A 24,273-nucleotide genomic window follows, 5' to 3' on the forward strand; every position below is an offset into this window, starting at 1 on the left:
TACAATATACGAACATGATATAATAGTTTTATTATTTCGTACTCTTAAATCATTACATACAGTCACTAGCATTTCAATCACAATTTCTCATTATCACTAACATGTAGCAAATGCGTATTTACATTGGTAGATGTCTCTTGGACTAATTACTCGCTTGCTCGCTCTTTTTTCACAATATTTACATTTCCTAAGCTTATAGTACACAGTCCTTTAATAATCTTTGATTTGAATTCTTAAAGGTATATCGCTTCAACAAACTTAACGTTGCTTGACTGATGAAAGTGGAATAAAATTGCGATATTGAACAAAGAATTGATTGTTCATTTATTAATTTCGAACAATTTGAATATGTCGTTAAGCCTGTAAATCGAAACGTTCATTGTACGCTGTGAGGAATGGAAACTTACATTGGAAAGCAAATGATAAGAAGAATTGGAAACCGTAATCGATATGTCAGTTTGACGATACTAATAAGAGTTAATATTATCAAAAATTTATACAAATTCCGGGACGCGATATGAACACTTTTATACAGTTTCCATTGAATTTTAATTTCCTCTTAGAAAATTACTATTATCTTATAAAATTTTCAGAGATACCCTGAATCAATTTTACTATGGTATACTGTCAGTGCAACGACGTAAGTACCATGTGTCCTGTATGTAAAGTACTTTGCACTATCACACCAAGTACACGGCCGACGTTAATAAATACGGTTATCGTTAATCATTTACTGGACTGACATTACGTTTAACATAAGAAATGCGTAACAACCACATCGAAGTTTTTTACATGTAACGTAACGATATTAATTGTGTTACGTGAAACGATAGTAGGTCGAAGTTAATATGGTACAAAATTGGGAAACGGTTAAACCGTTCATTTAAACGGCCACGATTTTACTAGGATCGACTTTTACCCGAATAAACATAGTATTATCTTTAACGAAGTGCCGTTTTTTGACCATTTCGTGAGAAACGAATCTGGGAAAGCCGAAGCCAAGGGAATCAGGCTCGCGGCTGGGCCTTTGGAAGTTTTTCCATGTAGGATCCGGTATAAAGCTTTCGACGATATTGCACGCCTTCTCCGCGACCACCGTTTGATCGAATATGGTGAAAGACACGCTGTGAGAAAATGGCCATCGCAACAGAGCATCGTATTCCCCGGGAAGTATCTTTATGTATATTGAAATGTGACTTCCTTCACCGGTGCCGTTTCCATTTAAGAAAACCGATGCCTAAAATGATCAATAATGTTTGTCAACGCAACTGTACATCAGGGATTTATTTAAAAATTCAGGTACCAAATATTAATTAAAACATATACCTGTAGCTTGTAACCATATTGACTAGTATAAAAGGGGGGGCTGATCAATTCCATACCCTCCTTAGCTTTTGCCTCAGACATTTTGGCACTGTAGTCTGTGATCTTCCATATAAGCGTGCCCGTATAATTTAAGGACAATTTGTTGATGGCGGATTTAAGGCTGGTTATCTGATGCTGCTGCTTCGTCACAACGCTGCACATCAGGCTCAAGTGCATCTTTGATGATTCCTCCAAGTGTTTGTCCAAAGAGAATCTGTTACCCTGGAATAAAAAACAACATTCTGTTATAGTAATATACAATATGAAGAGTATGTTAACTGAAAGATATGCAATATAACAGAAATTAAGACCATTTATCAGCATACCTTGAAACGACAACCAGCATCCTTAAAAGTACAGGATAAAAGGTGTGTGGTGCAGTGGTCTTTCAAGTGGACTTCCAGGTCTTCTCTCGGTAGAACGGCAGTTTCACAGCGATGAGGACAAGCAACCGGAAAACGGCCACACTTGGCGTGATGGGCACCCAGCGTGTCGAAAACGAACTCTTTATTGCAGTAACGACAAGCCACCAGTCTTTTCGCGCACTCTCCCAACTTGTGCTGACTGAGATGCCTTCTTTGCACCTTCATGCCGCATTTGTTCTCACAGTAGAGAGGCTCGTAACCACATGTACCCGTGTGTTTCTGCAATAAAATAAATAGAAACATCGATAACGAAATTGGAAACATTTACAAAGTATTTATGAATTTTATACCAAAATTATTAAGAGAAGAAGTTGTACCAGAATACTGAATTACTGGATCGCAGCAGCAATTGTTGTAGGTTTGTTATCATAAAACTGCAGCTACATATTTATTATGCAAACTAGTAGAGTTGTCTGATTTAGGCAAAGAGATGGTAAAAATCCTCTAACAGTTTTAAAGTAATTTGATGTCATCACTTTTAATTTGAATATTCAGATGTGTATTATCTGACCATTACAGCAACTTCTCATTATTTTTAATTAATGCTTGAAGTCACCGACGACGTTGAAAGTTCAAATCAAAGCTAGAATCCACTTTAACTTGAAGATACTTCAAGATATTAACAAGATAAGGGGATTAAGGACCATCGTTGGTGTGCTCTTTACGATACAGTCAGTACAAAAACTTCAAACTTGTTAATATCGTGACTACTCGTTCGTTACAAATTGAAGGTAATGATTAATATATTTTACGTGAAAACCCGCAATAATTGTCACAGCAATCTGGTATTCGGAAAATCCAAAATATTTTCCTTTCGTTTATACGCTTTTCCTTCTTCCCGTTCTCAATTGTACAGTTAATAGCTGGCACTCGATCGTGGTTCTCTAATTAATGCAGGAGCAGTTACCTCGAGCGTGTGACCGGTGAATTCTTTGGCACAGAAGTCGCAGCGAGCTCGTCGCTGAGCGCAAGTGTACTTCAAATGGTCCTCCATGAGTACACGCGGAATCATTGCGCCGCATTTATTGTTGCAGGGCACTGCATCGTGCTTGCAGGTATTCAGGTGAGCCTAAAACGGAACGATGCAATTATTGCAATGTAACCGACTACTAAATATCCATTTATTTTATTTGTGTAAAGTGTTTACAAACTCTGGACGAGGGCTAATGTCAAAACTATCTGAATTTCACAGAGAAAAGAATCAGTAGGTGTATCCGTCCGGGGCATGTCAAGGCCGCATTATTTCATCGTGTCTTTGTAATCTCGAACGATCTTGCGCGATGGGAACTTGTCTCGAAAAAGATTTTTATCCCATAATACAAGGAATGTAATTACATTAAAAAAAAAAAAAAAAAACTCAATCGACCTTGAAGCGTCCTCAACACGCTTACTAATTATTTTGTGGAATTGTAATGACGGTAAATCTTTGAACCCCGCTACGTTTTCTATTAATTCAACGCACTTTCTAAAACATCTATTTATGGACTTAAATGGGACACTATATCGAACCAAACAACTATACCTTACCGAGCGGTAAGTGTCTACGATAGATGATCTTTCAACTATTTTGAACAGTTACTCAACTAATTACCAACATCAATTAATTACCAAAGACCATTGTTTTCACTGTTTATAGAGTAGAATTACAATATTCACCTTCAGCTTTCTAAGTTCGTCCGACCACTTGCAGCCGTCCTTTTGATGTATGCAGTACACAATGGAGCCCATTATTGCCTTTTCTGCTTCCAAGTCCTGGAAATTCTGGAACACACAAAGGAGACGAAGATCTTATCGACTGTCGTTTTCCCAGACAAAAAGCGCGAAGAACTGCTGCCTATCGCGACAGATCCGCCGAAGGAAACATCAATGATTTATGCCGTGTACCGGTGCGCGTGAATGGAAAAACGTGGCTTATCAGCGTAACTGAATGACGATCATCAACGAGAGAACCGACGAAATTTCGCAGCTAACGAGGTAGTCGACGAACGATTGTCGTCAAGTTCCTGGAGCGGAGACGAATCGTTTCCCCACCATTCGCGCCACGATCGGCTAGAACTGGGCCTCTTAGAACGTGGGTAGCAATTAATTGGGTAACAGGTAGTCGTTACCGGGCAGGTATGTCCACGACAGGGCTCCGCGGCGGTCCAACAAACAATTCGTTTGGTATTCTGAGACATCCACGATATAATATATGATAATTAATTTTCTCTGATGCCCGTATATCGGAAGGTATGGCAACAACGCATACCGGGTGGTTTCTCGTGAAAAAATACCACCTATACCGTAGACCTGGAGAGAATACCACTGAATGGAATTTAGATCTAACGATCAAAATTTGTAGAGAGAGTTATTTTGGTCAGACTTTGAATGGAATTTAGATATAGCGATTAGAATGTTTAAAAATAGTTGCTTCTAGATATCTCTCGATAAACCACCATGCGTACTAACAATCTGATGAGAATGTCTCTGGATGGAATTTAGATCTAACGATCAGAGTTTTTGGAAAAAGTTACTTTGATCAGGATTTGAATGGAATTTAGCGATTACGAGTTATTAAGATTCAGCGATTAGAATGTTCAAAAATTGTTTTACTATTGGCGATGATTGCATATTACATTTACTGACGAAATGATTTCTCTTAGATCGAGAACATCGCTCAGAGGCATTCTTTGTAGATGCTTGCAATACACGTGATCGAATCTCGCAACGATAGGACTGATCCGTTGACGTATCCACTAAATCCGATACATATCAATTCGCAGGTATCGTGTTTCTGGCATCAAACCGGTATCGAAATGTGTGATCGTTGGTTTAGTATCGATTAGATAGATACGAAAATACTATAGTTTCGAACGTAAAGATATCAATGCATTGGAACAGGTTTCGATCTCGTCGTTACTTACAACCGAGCATCCTCAATGTGTTCAATATGGTGTCTCTGGATAGAGATTCGAGGTTTTTCGGAAACAAAGAAGGAGAATATTTTATTTTATATTTACTTCTCGACGTAGAATAACATCCGTGGTTGCACCATGAATTAAGGTCACATTGCGAGTTTTGTTGCACGCTCAGCGCGTCAACTTCGAATCACGATGACGACTCGAGTTTCGTTCTTGGTGTACGATTTTAGCGAATAGGAAAACTTTTCTCTTAAATTTACGGACCTGGTTACGCTTGAACGATCATATTTTTTTTTGCGACAGTGCGACAAGATGAAAGCAGGAATACGGCGGTCGTAACATTAGCAAACGGAAGAGGAAAAACTGGCTACTCGAAACAGCACGATAGTGACTGGAATTATCGAGTTGTCGACTGATAAAGTTCACTAGGTCTAGTTCACACGAATTGAACTTTCTCCGGATGCAACGAATGCATATAAATGGTTCGTGAATTCGGAATGGTTTTGGAACAATGCAATCGGTTACGTAATCATTCATTACCATGTGACCGAAGGTTCATTTTTTTCTCTTCGGTAATTCGCATAGTAATACGCTTTTAACGCAGTATTTAAATTGAATAGAAGATACCATACGATAAGCGTTCCCATGGTTTGTATTACCATTCAACCATTTTGCCAATGGAATTTAAAATTGCGGTTGTTCGAGGCCTCTGTAAATTCGAAGTTCATGAAATGTAGATTCTAGATTAAAATCTGCATATCATCAAGTTCGAATTAAGCTGATATCACAGTTTAATTCAACTGTGATTTTTTCACGCGCGTATGTGTGACATTCTTCTTCGCGCATTTGTTCGCGTTTTCTTGTCAAAGAATTTCATAAATGTAACTCGCGCTTTTCTTAAAGAATTGAAAATTCACACAGTGTACGAAGACATTTTTGACTCACCATACAAATACGAAGTAAGTGGAAAAAATAAACTGCGTTTGTTTCACTTATATACATACGTACGTGTAAAATAAATTTCATCTTTTTTTATCTCTTTCAGATTGCAAAATAAATTTGCGAAAAACAACAGCCGAATAACTTTCTAAACGGAGAGAATCTTTTTTTGCCAATCGACGAAGAAAACATCTGTTCCTGTTGCACAAGAATATATTATTTATTTGCTTTGAGCGGAACTCGCAACACGAGAACTTTTATTATATAAGTTCCGTTTCAACGGAACCTATTAAAAAAGTTCTATAACCGTTTCAAGCACCGGCCGAGAGTAGCGAAACGTTCGCAAATAATTCAGAAGTTAATGGTCAAGATCTCGGAAGTCGTGATGGCGTTTAAAAGATAACAGAAATGGCGATCGCCGAATCGTTATTCAATTTATTCGAAAGTAGAGGAGCAATGAAACGGTTAACGAATAAATACGAAAACAAACGTTCCCGAAGGCGTGGCGTTCTCTAATAAATCTAAATCTGTCCTATAGGAAGCTTTCCCCGCGGAGGAGCGGCACGCGCGGACTTCGTTGGAGACGGCATTCCGATCCTTTTAGAATTTTCATGCCGCGTTGCTGGTTCCAGGAAGAACGCGTACGACGGCCGCGGAGTCGTGACGGTTTTCGGAAATAGCGAGTTCAATAATAACCCTGATGCAGGAGGTGCCCCGTACTGAGAAACCATGCGGGAGGCGAAAACGGGAATAAATTTCACAGCGTTACACGTCGTGCTTGGAAATCATTATTGCTGCCATTAATACGCACGCGACAGGTCAATATATTGCCAGCCGAGTACAATAATACCAATCGAGTCTTGGCTTTGAGTACACAGTAAGTTCATACTTCAACGATGGAGGCTAAAGATACACCGTATCAAATGATCGGAGGATCTACACGAACAAGTTTATTCCTCGACGAGATACGCGTGTTACAATGCTACTTGTAATTATTATCGTTATTGATACGTTTATTCAAATAATGCGAGAGAGATCGAGTTGTACCAAGTAGACCATGTTCGCTCGAAAGATGGAGACGGGAGATGTTTCGTAAATGATGGGAGGATCCCGAACAAGTTTATTCTCCGGCAACACGGACCATAATGTTGAGGTAATTATTAACGTTGTTAATATGCGCGTAATATATATTGCTATTTAAATAACGCGATCAATTCTTTTCTCCAAGTAGATCATGTTTGCTTGAAAGATACACTGTCGAGATGTTGTGGATAATTTGGCGGGCCTAATGAAATACTACAGAACGGATTAACACTTTTAGTCGAAAGGAAATCTTCCCATGCTGTAATAAATATTATTCTACTCGTCAGGAAATGTAAAGTATCAAAGTATTTTGATTACAGGAGATTATAAGATTAGAATGTAAATAGAGTTATATCGATCTTAGGCGCCGTTTATATGAAACCGAGGAAACATTAAATTTCATTTATGGGTACGACCATTTGCAAATAAATCGTAGCGAAAAGGGTTAAAGTATTATCCGTGGAGCTATTTTCAGTCCCAGCGATAGAGTCGTTTGAGTAGGCGACCGTCTATTGTGAGCAGTGTATACAACTAAATACTTGGTAGAAATATCGCTCCATTAACCCTCAAGTGATAGGGCGTGGTTAAACGACCCACTGTTCCTTCAAACCCTCTTAACTGATTGATTATGGCAGCCGTCTGCGCGAAACTGCACATTCTGATAAACTGACTAAAAAAATTCCACCGTAGTTTGTGCGTTCGTACACCAAGTCAATAAAAGGAGTGTCGATGGGCAGTCGTCGGTAGATTTTTGTAAACATTCAAGAATCTCGCGTTTGGTTACATATCTCTATCGATCGTCACTAAGCTTTTGATCAGGAACGATAATCCTTAATTTCGAAATTGAATTTACTTCGTAGCCACACCCAAGCCAACTCGGGTATCACCGGATAAATAAACATAGATAATAAAATAAAAGGTGGAATATAACATTCAAAGTAAATACTTTCGTATTTATTTCTGAAAATGTTTTTACACGCTTCGAGAAGTGAAATAAGAAAACGTTATATTTTTTAGATCTACTGGCAAAAAAAAATCGACAACGAAGCGGTTAAAAGACACCAATATTGGCAGTTTTCCTCGACGAGTATTTGCAAAATATGGAACAATAAATAGGTCCTGAAAATTCTGATAAATCTCTCATCGTTTTCTTTGCCTGGAATGGTTAACGTTTTAACAACTTCTGGGAAACGTGAAAGCATCGTGCAGAAGAAACGTCGATGTTTCCCAGTTAGGCCGAATAATTGGTCCAACATCCGAGAAGAGCAAAACTCCCAAGCGTGTTCGAAGGATCGAGGACGAGGAGAAGAGGTGGGTTTCCTTAAAGACACCACGCGGCCGCGAGGCGTGCAGACGAGTGTCCACTTTCGTGTCAAGTATTTCCACACAGGTACACCCGGTATACACGGAGACGTCTGGTGGTGCCTGCGAGTTGAAACCTGCACGACCGGCAAGGTCGAGGAACCTAACGCAACCAGCCGCTGCCGGCGAGATATAAACACCGCCGGGAATGGAAGAGACAGACCTACCTCTTCAGTTTCGAGATTGCGAAGAAGAAGAGGAGGGACAAAAAAACGAGCGAAAAATAAGAACACCGACCGCGCCACGATCCCCGGGAATAAAAAATACACTTGCACTGGTCGCGATCGAGTCTTGATCCCGCTCGACTCCCTTGGAGTTCCTCGTTTCGTTTCGAGACTTTTTCTTCGAAAATGAAGAACGTGTGAACGCAGTGAAGTACGTTGTATTTGGAAAGCGTTGTACGAATTTGGAAAGTCGCTCCAAGGTCATTTTGTACGCTTTAAACGGAATATTTTCTTTCATCGTAATTGAAGAAGAAAAAAGAATATTATTAACGATTTATTTAAAATATTTAATTATTTCTACGATCGAAGATGTTAGCTTTGATAAAAGAAATGGTAGAAATTTCTCGTCTATTTAAATAATTTTCACTAACCTTTTACGAACAAAATTACAAATGTTACCGTTGTTGTTCTCTAGGTAGCATTACCACGGAGTACTCTTTCATTCAGTGTCGTTACACGAGACATGATAAATTGATTGTTCCCTTAATTACTTAGCAATGAACTTCGCAACTAACGTTTCATTAGCACAATAACGATACTGTTATGCACCATCCATGAATTCGCGGAGCATGTGCCGCGCGGAGTTCAAACAGGCGTACGGAACAATTGAAAGAAACACACGGGCCACGAATTAATTAAAACAAAGAGCGTCCAATTAAACCGGTGGGGGCAACGATCCCGCCTTGCGCAAGTTCCGTAATACCGTCGAAACGAGACCGTGCTTTCTCTCTCGGGAGGCTATAAGTGCTATAACCAACGGAAAATCATATTACCGAAAGCATAGTTATGTAAGTTCGAAAGTTCGACGATGCTCGTCGAGAGATCAAAGATCGTGCAATAGTTCGATTTCGCGTTTCGACCGAATTACTCCCGGTTATCTCTTATTGTGCAGAAGAGCGTACAACGAACGAGTCGCTTCTTCGTGTGTTCTGGGAACACAAAGGAAAACGTAAAGGTATGAAATTATTATATGGAAAGAAAATCGTACAAAGGGAAACGACACAGAAGTACGGTAGAAGAAACGTGTAACGATACCGTAAGAGAAGAGGTACTTCGTTACGTCACTCGCAACCGAAGAAGTGACCTTCAACGGTCAAAATATTTGGCGCTGACCTAGTAAGGAACTCGCTGCCCAAAAATCGGATTCACGACTCGTTTAAAAGCTTCGGAAAGAATACTGGTATTCGTTGACCTCGCTTAGTCTTCAGATGCTACAGAGTATAAAATACAGAAGAATATTTCTGAGATTTTTTATAAGAAATTTTCTTTATGTTAGAATTGAATTCCTCTATGTTACCAGAATCTGAAATTTTTTTTCAGTCGTTAAACCCGTACCGGATAACATCGGTTCGCGAGAAATTATGAACGACTTGAACGTCCATGTTTCTCGATGTACCTTTACCAAATGCGTGTACCGTCAGGTCTGCCGAATTAGAATACTGCCATCGAGCATCGCGAAGAAGCTGACATCACGTGTCGGCTCTCCGGTGCTGTTACAGCGGTTACAAGTCGTCGTGACGTCACGGCGAAATAACGGACACGATCTTCGCGTACGTTCCACTTATGCTCGAGGACGATGGTGATCTCTGCGCTACGTGGTGTCACTTGGAATTCTCTAAACCTAGGCGATCGCCGCGAAAACTTGAAAGGAAACGGGAACACCGATTCTAAACCAGTCCGTGTAAGTGCTGAACCAGAAACAGTGGAACGAAGTAACATTAACTCGTATGTTTGGATGCGTCTAACTAACATGGCGCCGATTAGCTTATCGATGAATTTTGTTGACACGCGATTTCTTGAATATTTCACGCTAAATCGTTGAAATATTAATTATAACGTATACGAACGGATTTATTTCTTATACGGAGTTTGTTCTCTTTTTCAGTATTCGTTTGGACAAAAATGCAGCGCCAGGTCCGCTCAAAATTCAAAGAAGAGATGAGAGTCACCCAGGAACCTTTGGAAAATATATTTTTGTTTGCCATTATTTATAACCGATACGACTTATCCGAATGAGATTTGTTTTATCGATTCTATTCGAGACGATCTTTCCTAACGCGTTCGATTAACCATGGTGGAAACATATTGTTCTTTTGAAGAAAAAAAAACGTCGAGGTAACGATCAGCCGGGAATCCACAGTATTTTAATGAAACGGAAAGCCGTTTGACGAGCGAATCAAATATTCGAAAAATTCTCCGCCGACATTAGCGATGCACGAACGTGACGGTTACACACTCGAATCTCCAACGGACGAATTTTTTCGTCGCGGTTGGAACCACGCGACCTTGACAAGTCGATGGCCAACAATTACCATACGCTGCGCTCGTTGATCCGTGACGAGAATCGTTTCGATCGAATTTTTGAATTTCTAACGACATTTCTTCAAAAATTCGTTTCAAATTTTTCTCCCGGATTGATTACCGCTCAGATTTTCCAATATGGCGAATCGTTCTACCGTTGATGAAAATTTCGTTTCTCGAGTTATATTTTCGATCGACTTGCACGTTGCGTCGAGTAAATTCTTTGCAAAATTCGAGATTCACGTACACTTCGCCAAGGTATGACAAAATGGCGAAAGGAGGAGAATAAGTTGTTTCCCTTTTTTTTCCTCGTTAATGTTCGTTGCAACGCTAAAAAGATACCGTTTGATTACGAAGTATTACCTCCTTCGTGACCACGGAACGTGCAAGAACGATCAGAAATTACGGTTTCTTTCGTCGATCTCAAAGTTTTTTTCGTTGCAGTTACGTTCGGCGGAGGTTGATCGCGATCCGCGTCGAGAAAGGCAGGATGATCGCGTGCGAAAGGAAAACTTCCTGTCGGTTACATGCGCGCATAGTCCTGCGGACGGGGTTCGCTCGGAGAACGGGAAGACTTCGAATCCCATAAATTACTCGTCGTGGGACGCCATTGAGCGATTTCCAGGTAATTCACCCATGACCTATGAATTTCACACGAGACCACATTCTTTTCGTTGATCGTAACTAGGATCAAATACTGAAAAATTTACAAATAAGAAATTCCAACTTTATCGGATAACAACGAGCGATAAATGGGCGGGGTTGATAAACGACGAGCCGAGAATTGCAAAGTTCGTGTATCGAGTGAAATTAAAATACGCGTGAGAAGAAATACTTTTAAATAAAATTTGTTTGGACTCGATTTACCAATCAAAGTATACCCATGAAAAAAAATTGCTTTCCTCTTTTATTTTTTAGGGAGGACGTTGTCTCGAAGAAATTTTTTGTTCCCCTCTCGTTCAAGGTAAAGGCTACAACGTGGGACTCTGAGGTTTCAGGGTTCACGACCGTGAACGGAGGAACTAGAATATCACTCAGCGCATTTTAATTTCAAGCGGTACACGTTCCAGCAGTTGAGCACCTTTTAAACCCACCCGAGAGCAATCCACGCGGAGAAATATTAATTTCTCTCGACGATACCATCGAAATGCTTTTCCGCGAAGACAATAAACATTTAAATACAATACGACAACGATGAATAATTTGGATCGAGTTTTACGAATCGCATCCGGAAGACCATGCGGTGGAAGGGAAGCATTTATCGCAACGAGTTGCATTTTCGACTTGTATCGAACCAAGTATCGAATATAGTTCGTATCGTCGTGTATCCAGCTGTTTTAGAAGAAACCTCGAACGAGAGAATTCCAAGTAAAAATACCACCGATAGCCTTTTTATCTCGTCCGCGCGCCTTCGTCCTATCTTATCGAGTAAGAAAAATCTACGAACTTCAAAATCTCAATCGTCCGTGTCACGACCGTCTCTTCTGTAATTTCACGCCGAGGACGTAATTATTGTCTTATGCGCAATCTCGGACACGAAAACAAATACATATATATATATATATATATATATATATGTATATGCTTCTCGTTAACGCGGCCGCGTTACAGATATCAAAGGCTGCTCGAATCGTTACGTAAATAAGCAAATGAGATAACAGTCGCTACTAACATTGACTACTGTCGCTGATCTAATATTAGATTTTCCATTACCGATGTTTACCGACTGACCCCTCCCCTAACCATCGGACAAAATAAATATTGTGTTTTCCAAATCTTACTGTACCCGAATTCTCGTGCCGATAAATAATGCAATCTTTAATCCATGAGAGCAAATAACCATTAAGGAAACAAAAACATTGAGAAAGTGATGTACGGTGACCCACTGATAATCAGTTACTCAACAGAAGACTGTATAATATATAAATACATAAAAAGAATTCTTCTCTGTAATAAACGCAAGACAATATTTGGTTCAATTTATTATGTATTTATATATGCAAATGTAATACGTGTATAAATACTGTTTGATATTTACTAGAATGAATTCATTTTTATGTACAGATATAAACCATGGATACACTTCCATACACATGTAAGTGCATAATAAATTAACTCAAATACAGCCCTGCACTTATCGCAAGGAAGAATTCATTTTTGCCAATTGAATGGAGTTACGAGCGTAACATTACGGAAATCTTCTGCAATACCGAGTTACTCGAACCGTCGAGTATCCTCGAAGTACCCGGAAACGAACGCGCAACTGCGCCCGAGCTCGTATTTGCCGAGCCCTGTTGAATGCAATTTCTATCGCGATTACTGTCGCACCACCTATTTCTGAAGGCGAGCAGAACGAGAAGTTCATTACAACGGAATGCGCTCGGAACAATGCGCAGAGGAGGAACACCAAACACCGCAGGACTTCCGGCCCGCGATGAAGGCGGTGGCCTCTATGAGAAGGGGGACGGGGTCCGCTTTTAAATTAACACGCCGTAATTACCACGGCTTGTAACCATCCGCGTTATCTCGCATTCCTGAACGGGGGTCACAAGTGACTAACGCGCGTAGCTTAATAAGAGCTAACTAAAAAGCTCCGGCTCTTAACTCACCGACAGCTAATTTGGTGATACTTTGAGGAATACCACGCGGGATTAATTATTTGAGCGAGACATTGTCGATAAATGGAAGAGCGGAGTATCTGTATTATTCGAGTCTCCGAACGACGACGATTCGTACGATACAAATTTCTCGAAACAAGTTAGTATTTATTCGATCGTGGTACTCTTATTCCGAGGGATTTCTTTACGTTGATCTTTTTCATCGTACCGATTACAGATCTTCTATGGATTCTAGAGATGCGTCTGACAGACAATAGCTACGTTCTAAAGTTACTGACACAGATCCTATCTTGTAATTCCTACGCGGGAAAAGAATTATCATTAAAACGAACGCAGGTACAATTAAATTGTTGTATATCGTTTTTAAGACACGTTCATCCGATAAATGTATGAAAAATTCATGAACTTGGGAAAACTTTCCCCCGTTTCACGCCGCCCCGACTGTATTTGACACGCGCTGCGTACGAAGTGAATGCTCACCGATTGTATTATCGACGGCTCTATGTTGCGAATATAAAATACATTTCTGCTATAAATACCGTCGAACGATGCAAATGGCTATGGAATTATTAGTCATAGTTACGTTCAACCGGCTGCATCGAACAATATCGTGTATGCGCACCCGTATTGCGCAGCACGTGACCAAACACAACCAGAAAGTGCGAAGTGGGGAAAAGTTTTATGCTCGCATTCACGAATTGGTTACGAGACGCGTATTCGTTGTGTGCTCGTGCCTCGTAGCAATGGACGGTAATTTATTTATTTATTCTCAAACGGATCGAACAGGACAAGCATCCTTCGGTAAGAAAACCCTCTCGTTCTCGACTGCTTCGATTCGAGGTACAAGCCAAAGAACAAAAGTAACACTTGTTTTCCCGTTAAACCGTGCGACTGAACCGTTGAATAAACACAGAACGATGGTGGTTCACTACGCGATTCGCTTTTCATACTGGACGAGTCCCACTTTCACAGTGGCGCCAGACTCTGTGCAATATGCGTTCGTAATATATTTGATGGTTGCCCGAAATACGGACATCAAAGAGAACGAGATTTTTTCAAGTATACTTTCTTCTTTGTACGAAGGTAACACCGAGTTTACCGTGTAGTGGACTGGCTGGTCGCTCTGACACGACAGAGAACCCCTGCGCGGTGAACAGATAAACTGAACCAAAATGACAACGGTCCCCGAGTATGCGTGCTATTTCCTGAAGATTATGCACCCGTGAGAGGCCGCGACACTTCCTGTGACAATTTCCTGTAACATTGTCATCTTCAATTTCGCAGAACTTTCGCGATTGTCTGATTAAATTCTCTGGAATGTCGGCGACCTCGTACGCGTTGGGAAAAATATTTCTATCATACCGTAGCATTTGAAATAGAATCTCGACGCACGGGCACGGTTATCATTGAAATTTGCTTAACCTTGACAAATTTATTTTCGTTGCAAGAAAATTTACAAAGTAGAATCCTCGAATGTTCGAACTGATAAACTGTCGATGATAGTCAAACAAGTATAAATAAAAGTTTATCACCGGTTTTTACCACGTTCATCAATAAATAAAATTGCATACGAAATAACGTCTCGACTTCTGAAACGTCCAGATTTAACCGCTAACACAATTTTACGATTGCCCCTAAAATCTACTAAAGTGTGTCTGGACGATTCCTGAGGCCTTACCGATGCACAACCGGGTTAAGTGCTAAGGTTGCTCACTAGAGCACGTATGCATCGACACGCAGTATATCCGATTGCACTTTTTGTTTTGCATCGTTACCCTCTTAACCTATTCCCTGATCCCAATCGAACGGTACGCTTTGTAAGTCAATTATACAACCCTGTTTCTCTGTGCCGTTTAAACATCTGTTTTTCGCACATGCGACGATAAAAGTGTTACAACATAACTTGTGAACTTGGATTCTTTCGTCGAGATCAGCTTTAACTGTGCAATTCGTCCTACGATACTTCCCAGAAATGTTGCGAGAACACTTTCAAATTTACTTTCATGGACAACGAAAAGTGGAGTACATATGCAGGTCGAAGAATTTTGTTTTTAATTGGCGGTTGAAATTGAATAGGATAGAGTTACGACGGGTGAATGGACGTAGGGTGCAAAGGGTTAACGAATCTATTTTTCGCGAGAATCGAGTTGCATCGATACATAGGCCGCGAAACCCGCGAGAACGGAAAGCAGAGTCGGTGCCACGGAGGTGCACGAAGGAGGCCGAGCGTGTTCGGAAGCAGCCGAGGCCATCTGTTACGCTCGGTTCCCACGCTTCCGCCGTCGCCTTTCCCCGCCTTTGGACCAGTCCTCATCGCGTCCTTTTCTTGCCCCCACCATCCTCACCCGACACCGGCGGCTCTCGTCGACGGTTTATTTTATATACCCGGAGAACACCTCGACATCTTTAACCGCGAGTCCAGCGTTTCTGTTACGAGGGGGTTAACTTTTGCCCATTACCACGGGATTTCTGTGCCCCGACAATTTCGTCCAACCAGGGACCTCGACGTGTTAAGTAAAAGTTACGACTTGTCGTCTCGTGAAAATCGGGCCGACCAAAGTAGTCATCTTTCGGTCCCGCTTTACTCGCGACATGGTAACGAGAACAAGTGTCTTGCGGCTGCTGCTGTTACCTTGTGTACTACTTTAACGTTCCACATGTACGCGGTGTATTCAAATCGGTTACTTATTTTATATCGAAGTTTCGTTTCCTGTGTATATACTTCTAATTCGAATAGTTGATAAACTTGGGTTAACCTCGCTTTCTCCGGTTTGTTCATCAACCGTTCCTAATGCTCGAAACTGGTCCATATACGTTCTCGGTAAACGGAATCCTTTTTCTCCCGGTAGAGAACCATGTACGGTAGGTAGAAGAGATATTGGTAAATTATGAAATTAAACGAAGCATGAGCGAACAGAACGATGTAAGTTAGGTACAAGGGTACCTTTCTTTTTGTCCGTTAGTCGGCATCGACTACCGCTTTCGAGACCCGAAACAAGGGTTTCGAGTTTCATCTCATTCGGATATACCCCCGTGGAATTCCTTGAATCGTTTCGTCAGCTACAGAGATACAATCTCTCTTCAAATTTAACGCTAGAAGTATTTCGCTCGAAGTATAATTCGTAACAGACTTCCGGTGATGAATAAGACTCTGTGACAATCGCCAACACGGGCTTTAATTATTGTTTTGAAAACCAGTCGCGTTCGACACGGTACGAAACGTCGGTAGTTCGAATTCGTTTGCAGAGGGAGATGTCGCTTTCATGCCGGGGCACGTGCCGCCAACCGTCTGCAGTCGCACCATTGTCATCTTCCCAGAGGCTGTGTTTACACAAACGAACCCCCTCCACCCTCCTCCCGGACGACCCTGCAGAAACTTGGCACTACCGACCACCAGTCACTGTCTGCTCCCCGTTTTTAAACGTGTTCGCACAAAGGGAATCGTAAACGTGGCGCACGTGTGTTGGCAACGCGACGTCAAGGGGGCCGCGACGATGAAATCGACCGCAAAAAGAGACGAACTCGATTCCCCAAAGTACGCCGGTAATACAACGGGGGAAATTACGATGACAGTATCAAGAGACTTCCAACGACCCCTACTTCATTAACTTATGAATAAGTTCGATTTACTTTCAATACACAAGAGCACGCGACTAAATGAACGTACAAACATCGTTAACGGAAAAAATAGGTACGTATGAATGCATGTATAAGGAAGCGTGTGTGAAAAATGCACGATCGATACGGGGAAAAATGTAGATTCATTGGTTAGAAAATTCAACGAATGTTGGTAATACTCGTATGCGACGATTACATGAAACTCGAGTTGAGGATCGATCGTTACACGCCTCGATTGGTAATAGTCGCGGTATGCAATCGATAATAAAGGGACGAACGACCGACCCTACGAGTGAAGTCGAGTTTCAAAGGTCCGTATCGAGAACATTTTGAAAGTACGTTACCGGCTGTCGTGGCATAAATCACGCGGTCCGTCGACGCGATTAGAAATTCTTTCTTCGGAAAACACGCGATGGGCAAACAAGTGAACGGTTTGGTTATGTTCACGGTCTCGTCGGAACATCTGGGTGTCGCGTCTTGTCACGTAACCATGGCGACGTGACTTTTTCTGTCGCCGTTATTCTTTTAGCAGAACGACGTACCACAAAAACCTGGTATTGCAATACGGGCCGAGAGGACCTACACAAAGATCGTCAAAAAACAACGTCTGGATTATTTAGAGCTTTATCATCGTTGTAAAAAATGTAACTAAAAGAAATAACTATTGATTAATTTTTGCAGGCAGAGAACCAATAGCACGTGGAACAGATTTTTAGAAATTGTATACAACGCAATGGAACAAAAGACGAGTGGAAGACGAGGCAAACAAAGAAATCGTTTAGGTATGGTATACATTGAATGTTTCTGAAGAAGGACAGGGAAACCCTCTTTCGGTGTTCAAGATTTATAGAATGTTTTGTGCTGTCAGTCACAAGAGTGCTCACGGTTCGATAGCCACGTACGTACGTATTTACATCGATAAGAGCCAATATGCAATGGTACTTAACAGGGGCGCATTCGTAGAATGAAATCCGTGCCAACAACGTTACGATACGGTAGAATTATGAATGGTCTCGTTGTAAACGATATCGAAACGTAACCCTCCGTTTCCGTTTTATCCAATAATAGATTTCCCCCATTCTGCGGTTTCTCTTTATTCGCATGAATATTACGTTACGCACATGTGAAGGGCTGTTACGAATACAATAAACGGGTATACGTGGCGACGATCGAAACTAACAATTCTTACTTTTTCCAGTTGAAAGTAAATTTTCATCGAGGATGAGTCTATGCGGAATTAATTAAGATTAATCGTGCACCTTGTCTTTCGAGAAGTCTTCTTCTTTCTATCCCGGTGCACACAATCGACAATGTGAAAGTAAACAATCGTGTGAGGACGCGTAAGGTACACAGATGGGGAGAACCGAAACGCGTAACCAGCGATTAACCGTAGCTGGTTGAAGCGTATAGCAACAGACCGTTATCTGAAACACGTACGACGATAAACTCGAAACTCTACTCCAGTATATTCGTGGAATGACCTGCCTTGCACGCTGGTATGCCGAATGCGAATTGTTTGCAAATTGAACGAAACGTGAGGACAATTATTTTCCGTGACAATATTTAAAATTTGGACGTCACTGAATCGCATAGTATACGGAACAATGGATCGCGAAAAAGCCAATTCCATTCAAGTCAATTCGAATTCAATACCACGGAGAGAGAATTTACAAATACTATCGCCGTAAATAAACATTGTGGAAACGTCTTATAGAAATAAAAACAAAAGCAGATGGTCTAACCTCGTCGGTAATAATCGGCGCCTTGTCCATGTTGTCGTTGATCGGGCTGGGTGGCGACGTAGGGCTAGCACTGGGACTCACATGAAACCCCTTGGACTCCTTGGCAGGCCTCTGGGGGGACACTCTCGCGGGGAAGCTCAAGGTTTTCGTCCACTGCGACAAACCACGCACCATCTTTTCTTTTTTTCCTTCTTTCGTTTTTTTTTGTTTCAAATTTCACCGACAATACGCGATATATGTGTATATGCGTGTGTTAACAGGGAAGGTGCCGGAGGAAATCGGTGTTCAACACTCGCGATTATTTAACGAAACCGATACGAACGATGTCAGCATTTGTTTTACGCGAATCCTGTACCCGATCTTCTGCTCTCGAGATACGAATTCACTTTAGAGCGTTAACCGGCCGCTTATAAATATTAATAAGCGTTCAAGAGATCGGCTGGCATGTATTCGTATCGTGACACGCATGGAAACACTCAAGTCGCACGCGCGCCAGCCAAACGCACGCCACGAAGTTTACTGACAGACTGTTCGCAGTCCAGTCGGTCGGTTCTCTCTACGGAACGGTCGCGTCATGCCCGCTGGACCAAGCGCGCTGATTGGTGGGTTCGATAGAAAGCGACAGGCTACGCGCACTCGACGAGGACAGACGCACGGAAAATGGCCAACGGGGTGGTTCGCGTAACGGGAGGGAACGGGACAGTACGATCGACGGTCCCGTGCGAAGAGCCGCGACGAAGATATAATTTTCTGAAATATCCTCACTGCAAGGGAGTTGCCTTGTTGCTCCTCGACTCTCTTCCTTCGAGTGAACGAAGGGAACGAAGAGGAATGAAGAGTTCCAAGGCATCGGAGGGACGAGGACAGCGACCAGGGAGAGACGGTGAATGAAGGAACGTGTGAAAGAGATTATCGGATATGTGGCACAAGTACGGTCGACTCCTGACTTCACGGATCGCGGTTTAGAAATCGCTCGAGGTTCCACGAAAACGATCGAATCGATTTAACGAAACGAACCATAAAAATCACTTTTACAACCGAACCGCGAATAAACGGGAAACGTATTTCTCGATCGTCTCGAGCAATCAACGTGCAGTTTCGGTAAATATTAAAAAAAATATCGCCCGTATATTTTACCCAGTATATAGATAATGTAGCGAATATTCTATATGTTGCAGCATAGATTCCTTTCCTAAATGTGGCGGAACGAATACGCAGGATAAGAACGTAAATTTCTCGTAAATATGGTTCGAAATTTACCTGCGCCTACACGGTTCGCGTTACGGTAGGCAATCTAACGACTAATCAGGATTATCGGTGAACTGATCGGCGCAGGTAGTCGGAGCGGGCGTGTATCAAAGCAGTACTTTTACTGGCACCCTTTCGGAGACAAAGAATTTGACCGCTCGGTGCGACGGGTGATCGGCAAAGACACTCGTGTTGCCAACTGCAGGTCCGCGACGATGGTGGGGAGGAAAACGACATTGTGAGGCCCGATTGGCGAGGCATGTTCCTTACATTCAGCCGCGTTCAGTTGTATGTACGCGGACAGGATCTAGCCAGCTGCGGCCTTCTTCGACCTTCCCCCCACCAGCCCGGAATCGAGCCTTCTGACCAGCTACACCAACCGGTACCGGCGTTCTACCAAGGAACATCCGCGAAACCACCGCCTTCGATCTTCGCGAGACACCGTCTCACGGGACGATCGAAAATCGGGCCGTCCCGACGATGTTTTTGTCGTACGACGGAAAGGCTCGCGGCAGTATTTACACCATCGTCGCGCCAAACGAAATAAGAAACAGGTAAATAGGTAAGCCGACGTAACTGTAGCCCAATTGCAAGTGCCGCGCGAAGGTGGGGTACAGTTATGTGCTGTTGCGAACCTGACCTTGAGGTCGTTACACGAAAAAGAATTCCTAGGAATTTCTAGGGCTATTTTAAGCATCTATCGCCCAAGTGGGGGTAAAATGAAAGGCACTGGTCTTTAAACGCGTTGGACCCGATTGTCCGCAATAGGCGTTTGTCTGAAATTTTTTTTAACGGATGTCATCGACGTTGACGATGCGTTTACGATATTTCGTTCAGCTTTCGGATAAAAAAAAAGAAAAATTGCACGAGAGTATTTGTGCAATTTGTTTTTAAATTTAAACCTTTCGAATTTCCGAATGATCAATCAGACCTCACGGTCGGTACCGTGACGTTCGGAATACTCGAGGTTAAACCCTTCACGGAACAATTTGAATTTTTAATTCACCATGGCCCGCATGGGTAAGAGTTCACACCATCTGTTCCCGTTTCCCGGTTTCCATTTCTTTCGCTCCCCGGCACCCGAAATTCTTCCTCGCGCGTCCAGATAAGCCGCCATCCATTGTCCACCACCCTTCTCCACGGGGTGTGTCTGTTCTAAATTTCGTTCGCTGCTTTCAGGGCGGGTCGTGTCGAATTCGGGCCACCTTCCCCCACCACCGAATCGCTACCAGTCGATGTTAATTGGCTCGACATATGTTCCCGCGAATATTCGTGGTTCGTCTCCCGTGAACCCTTAACTTCGAGGAATTGCGGTACCCAGGACGCACAATGTAATCCGGCGAACACGTACCGTAACGGTTGTTAGAGGACGATCGGTGTTATTACGCGTTATGTCGGAAATACCTAAGCTCAGCTTAGGTACCAAGCGATTCCTATGGTTTTAAAACCATCGATCGTTTAGTACCGTAAATCGCATTGTTTCCGGTTAACAATGCATCATTAACGCGGTACGGTCTTTATTGTTCTCGTCGTTCGGTTAACGTCGGTTCCGTCCACGCACCGAATCTAATATAAATTAATTCTTGCAAAATGTGCCCGTCTACGTGTCCCAGTGACGGGAATCGATATTCCCGAAACACGTTTCGGTATCCTTTTATTCAAACATTGCAACAGGTGCGGCCAGGTCAGGTCGTATTAATTTCTCTGAAGACGTACTGCAATTTTACAGGCCTGTTATTCACGATCGCGCACCTTTTCGAACCTTTTTATACGACGGGCAGGTGTATCTCCCCTCTTCGCCCTGTAGATCAAAATCTTCTCCCCTCGGGCCCAACTGCGCGCGTCGCGGATCTCTTTGCTCGGAAATCCATCCCACCTTACGGATTTTTAGAACACCTTGTCTTCGTTTCTCTCTCTCTTTTTTTTATATCGCGAAACGCTACCGTTCGGGAACTCGGGGCACGCTCGAATGGTTAATCCCGATCGTTACGAAAGAATCGCGTATCCACGGGTCGCGTATGCATCGTTCATCGCGAAAGAAGACAGCCAGCCAGCCGATCGCAGCTGCAACTCGTACTCGTTTTCTATCGGCACGATTCAGGCCAGTTTTGCGATAGAGTATCGCACGCTACTGTAATTGGTGCGTAACGTTTCTCGTGTCAAGGGATCCGATATCCTTAATAACCAGTCTCTCCGATTTCCAAACACGTCCCTTAGTCACGGCTTATCGACACCGTATGCGCCGCCACGGCTAACCCACCCTCCCACCCCTCCACTAATGGGAAACAGTAGGGCCCTTGGAAACCGCCCTCTCATCAGTGTCACCCCCGAATCGATCCAATGAACGAGGAATAGACGTGACCCAGACGGAACTGTATCGGAGTAATCGAACGTAATCCGTATAATTAACAAACGGGAAGCTCGTCGAGGGCACGGTCGATCAACGGCCTCGATGTTCGAATCTTCCGCGACGTCCCGCGGACGGTTCTATCATCATCGATTCGTAGATCTCTCCCGTGACTTCCGGGTTTTCCATGGATTCCATCGCGAAATCCGTGAACCGCGATTTTCCATCGTGCAATCGCAATTACGTTCACCGCGTAAGCCTGGCATGCAGTCTCCTGACGTTCAGTCCAGTTTTGCATCCGGCACAGGTAGATACTGGGGAAAGGTCGAGCGGCTGACCTGAATAAGTTGACGGTTACGCAATAATTGTGGCGCACTGGCGCGCTTTTTACGGTGCAAGGCTGTGGCACCGTGGACGAGGATAATGGATCTCCGATTAGAAGAAAATCGAGACGAGCGAACGTCATTCTTCCTTTTTAATTTTTCTTTTTCTTTTTATTTTCCGTTCGTTTCTCGACTCTTCGGGCCGTCGACGCGGCAGATGGTCCCGTCCAAGTTTAACATTTATTCGAGTAGGAACGTTTATCGAAACAAACGCTCCCCCGGGACACTCGAAATCGATGGAGCTCACCCTGGATCGATATTCGAAGCGACGTATCGCGCGGAGAGCGGTTCCGTGCTCACCGTAGGGAACAAAGAAGGATTTTTCGAGGCGCCGGTGTGAGGAGCACCTGGAAAGGCGACGGAGGGACCACCATTCGGAGGATAGGAGCGGCCGGGGAATAATATTGGGAAGTCTGCAGCTGTCACAGCAGCTGCAACCCTCCTCCCTTGCTCACAATCTGACCGCCAGCTTTTCTGCCTCCTCTTCCTCCTCTGCCACCTTCTCCTCGTGCGCCATCACCTCGTTCTCGTGTCTCAACTTCTGTTTCGCGTTCCTGGCTTCTCGTTTCAACGTTTCCGAAAAGCTCGTGAAAACCGCCCAGCGAATTCAACCCTCTCATCAACGTCCTCCTGTATGAGAATCTCGGGGAGACTGGAGTTGACGTTGCAGAATTTTATAGCGTCCACTGTGAAAGTTATTGATGTTAAAGGTACCTCGAACATTGATCTTCTGTTACCGATTTAATGGGCAAAAATACTAGAGAAGCTTCACCGAGAAAATTTCCATGTGTCTTTTTATAGGAATTTTTACGATGGTCGTTCAAGTTCGAGTAAATAAAATTTACACGGTGGAGGATCGAAGGAGTGTTAAAATTGGAGTATACGCTTGACGTAAGAGTTGTAAAGAGTGTGATCTAACGATATATTGGAAATGGACAATCGGTGATCGTTTCGAGATGAGAAGAAACGATTAAAATCGGCTAAAGTTCGGTGAAATGAGAAATATCGAAGGAATGGATATCTTCAATGCGAAGATCGTTTCGAGATGAGAAGAAACGCTTAAAATCGGCTAAAAGTTCGGTGAAATAAGAAATACCGAAGGATATCTTCAATGTGAACAACAGTAATTGAGCCGTAATTATAAAAAATGATACGTTCGCGGAGCGTATAAACGCGGTGCGTTTCGTGCTCGATGTATATCCTTCGAAACGTGGAATGAAACCGTAGAGGAAATGAATGTGCCCACAGCACTTTAATGGGCTGTTCTTCAAAGGGGGCCCCCTTCGTTTCCGTACCCTCGCGAACATGTGGGTGTATCTAGGCTGAACGGAGCTGGCTCCGAGCCGAGCAATCATCCCCCTTTCGAAGCCAACCACCGAGACCATCCTCGCCTCTCCTCGAGGAGGAATGCGCACGTCGGTCAGCTGCTCCTCGTGTAAAACTAAACTTCCTGCGCCACGTGTACATCTGCTCCCCTTTGCTGCAAGGTGGGGGTAATCTCGTGGTCTTGGATACGCGTGGCCACGTATCCCATCCAGAAACTTTTGGCAGGATTTGAATACCAATAGATGCACAAAAGCATTCCTCCGCGTTGCGATTTGCATTCTTACTGTTAGAGATTGCAATCTATTATTAGCAAAGTGAGGGTAATCTTTCTGGATCCACGTGGCTATGTATCCCATCCAGAAAGTTTTGACAGGATTTGGACACCATTGGTG

At 42.9% G+C, this 24,273-nt stretch overlaps 4 protein-coding genes and 1 long non-coding RNA gene across 18 annotated transcripts in view; 3 read left to right on the forward strand and 2 right to left on the reverse strand.

Moving 5' to 3' along the window:
- On the reverse strand, positions 1–19,151 carry Traf4 (TNF receptor associated factor 4). Of its 6 annotated transcripts, none has more exons than XM_076327159.1 (6): positions 18,578–19,151; positions 3,447–3,551; positions 2,698–2,859; positions 1,692–2,009; positions 1,327–1,587; positions 1–1,237 (listed from the first exon to the last, which is right to left on the reverse strand). In XM_076327159.1, exons 1-6 carry the CDS (start codon positions 18,749–18,751, stop codon positions 884–886), a joined length of 1,374 nt encoding a protein of 457 aa, XP_076183274.1. In that variant the 5' UTR covers positions 18,752–19,151; the 3' UTR covers positions 1–883. The 6 variants fall into 6 exon arrangements, with proteins under 6 accessions (XP_076183274.1, XP_076183275.1, XP_076183277.1 ...); XM_076327160.1 differs by lacking the exon at positions 18,578–19,151 and adding an exon at positions 9,695–9,949; XM_076327162.1 differs by lacking the exon at positions 18,578–19,151 and adding an exon at positions 8,670–8,783.
- LOC143154992 (uncharacterized) lies at positions 5,503–14,720 on the forward strand. Of its 7 annotated transcripts, XM_076327173.1 has the most exons (13): positions 5,503–5,649; positions 5,736–6,782; positions 6,861–7,004; positions 7,077–7,650; positions 7,730–8,631; positions 8,714–9,086; positions 9,191–9,516; positions 9,619–9,979; positions 10,184–10,413; positions 11,044–11,224; positions 11,518–12,027; positions 12,664–13,356; positions 13,435–14,720. In XM_076327173.1, the coding sequence occupies exons 12-13, from the start codon at positions 13,281–13,283 to the stop codon at positions 13,608–13,610; spliced, it is 252 nt and encodes an 83-aa protein (XP_076183288.1). In that variant the 5' UTR covers positions 5,503–5,649; positions 5,736–6,782; positions 6,861–7,004; positions 7,077–7,650; positions 7,730–8,631; positions 8,714–9,086; positions 9,191–9,516; positions 9,619–9,979; positions 10,184–10,413; positions 11,044–11,224; positions 11,518–12,027; positions 12,664–13,280; the 3' UTR covers positions 13,611–14,720. The 7 variants fall into 7 exon arrangements, 1 of the variants encoding a protein (XP_076183288.1); XR_012994295.1 differs by lacking the exons at positions 12,664–13,356; positions 13,435–14,720 and having other exon boundaries at positions 7,730–8,023; positions 8,090–8,631; positions 11,518–12,603; XR_012994297.1 differs by lacking the exons at positions 12,664–13,356; positions 13,435–14,720 and having other exon boundaries at positions 7,730–8,023; positions 8,103–8,631; positions 11,518–12,603.
- Positions 16,154–18,868, forward strand: LOC143154993 (uncharacterized). 3 transcript variants are annotated; one of them, XR_012994302.1, is made up of 3 exons: positions 16,154–16,908; positions 17,517–17,733; positions 18,034–18,868. XR_012994302.1 is itself a non-coding variant. In XM_076327174.1 (3 exons), exons 1-3 carry the CDS (start codon positions 16,829–16,831, stop codon positions 18,078–18,080), a joined length of 228 nt encoding a protein of 75 aa, XP_076183289.1. In that variant the 5' UTR covers positions 16,154–16,828; the 3' UTR covers positions 18,081–18,868. The 3 variants fall into 3 exon arrangements, 1 of the variants encoding a protein (XP_076183289.1); XM_076327174.1 differs by having other exon boundaries at positions 17,517–17,617; XR_012994301.1 differs by lacking the exon at positions 18,034–18,868 and having other exon boundaries at positions 17,517–17,963.
- Positions 18,596–24,273, reverse strand: part of LOC143154860 (uncharacterized) — a 14,997-nt gene continuing 9,319 nt past the window's right edge. Inside the window, exon 4 of the mRNA XM_076326880.1 lies at positions 18,596–18,730. The gene's annotated coding sequence lies outside the window, so the exon portion shown is untranslated. The remainder of the gene's footprint in view (positions 18,731–24,273) is intronic.
- Positions 22,097–24,273, forward strand: part of LOC143143032 (uncharacterized) — a 2,366-nt gene continuing 189 nt past the window's right edge. Inside the window, exons 1-2 of the long non-coding RNA XR_012990998.1 lie at positions 22,097–23,265; positions 23,357–24,270. This is a non-coding gene — a long non-coding RNA (uncharacterized LOC143143032). The remainder of the gene's footprint in view (positions 23,266–23,356; positions 24,271–24,273) is intronic.

Source organism: Ptiloglossa arizonensis, chromosome 2, assembly GCF_051014685.1.
Source record: "Ptiloglossa arizonensis isolate GNS036 chromosome 2, iyPtiAriz1_principal, whole genome shotgun sequence".
Classification (NCBI taxonomy): domain Eukaryota; kingdom Metazoa; phylum Arthropoda; class Insecta; order Hymenoptera; family Colletidae; genus Ptiloglossa; species Ptiloglossa arizonensis.

Coding starts and splice junctions, on each gene's coding strand:
- LOC143154992 (XM_076327173.1), top strand. CDS start 13,281: ATGGAAGAGCGGAGTATCTGTATTATTCGAGTCTCCGAACGACGACGA. Junction 13,357..13,434: donor ATACAAATTTCTCGAAACAA/GTTAGTATTTAT, acceptor TACCGATTACAG/ATCTTCTATGGATTCTAGAG.
- LOC143154993 (XM_076327174.1), top strand. CDS start 16,829: ATGAATAAGTTCGATTTACTTTCAATACACAAGAGCACGCGACTAAAT. Junction 16,909..17,516: donor ATCGTTAACGGAAAAAATAG/GTACGTATGAAT, acceptor TAATTTTTGCAG/GCAGAGAACCAATAGCACGT. Junction 17,618..18,033: donor CAAACAAAGAAATCGTTTAG/GTATGGTATACA, acceptor TACTTTTTCCAG/TTGAAAGTAAATTTTCATCG.
- Traf4 (XM_076327159.1), bottom strand. CDS start 18,751: ATGGTGCGTGGTTTGTCGCAGTGGACGAAAACCTTGAGCTTCCCCGCG. Junction 2,860..3,446: donor ACGAACTTAGAAAGCTGAAG/GTGAATATTGTA, acceptor GTTCCGTTTTAG/GCTCACCTGAATACCTGCAA. Junction 1,588..1,691: donor ATGCTGGTTGTCGTTTCAAG/GTATGCTGATAA, acceptor TTTTTATTCCAG/GGTAACAGATTCTCTTTGGA.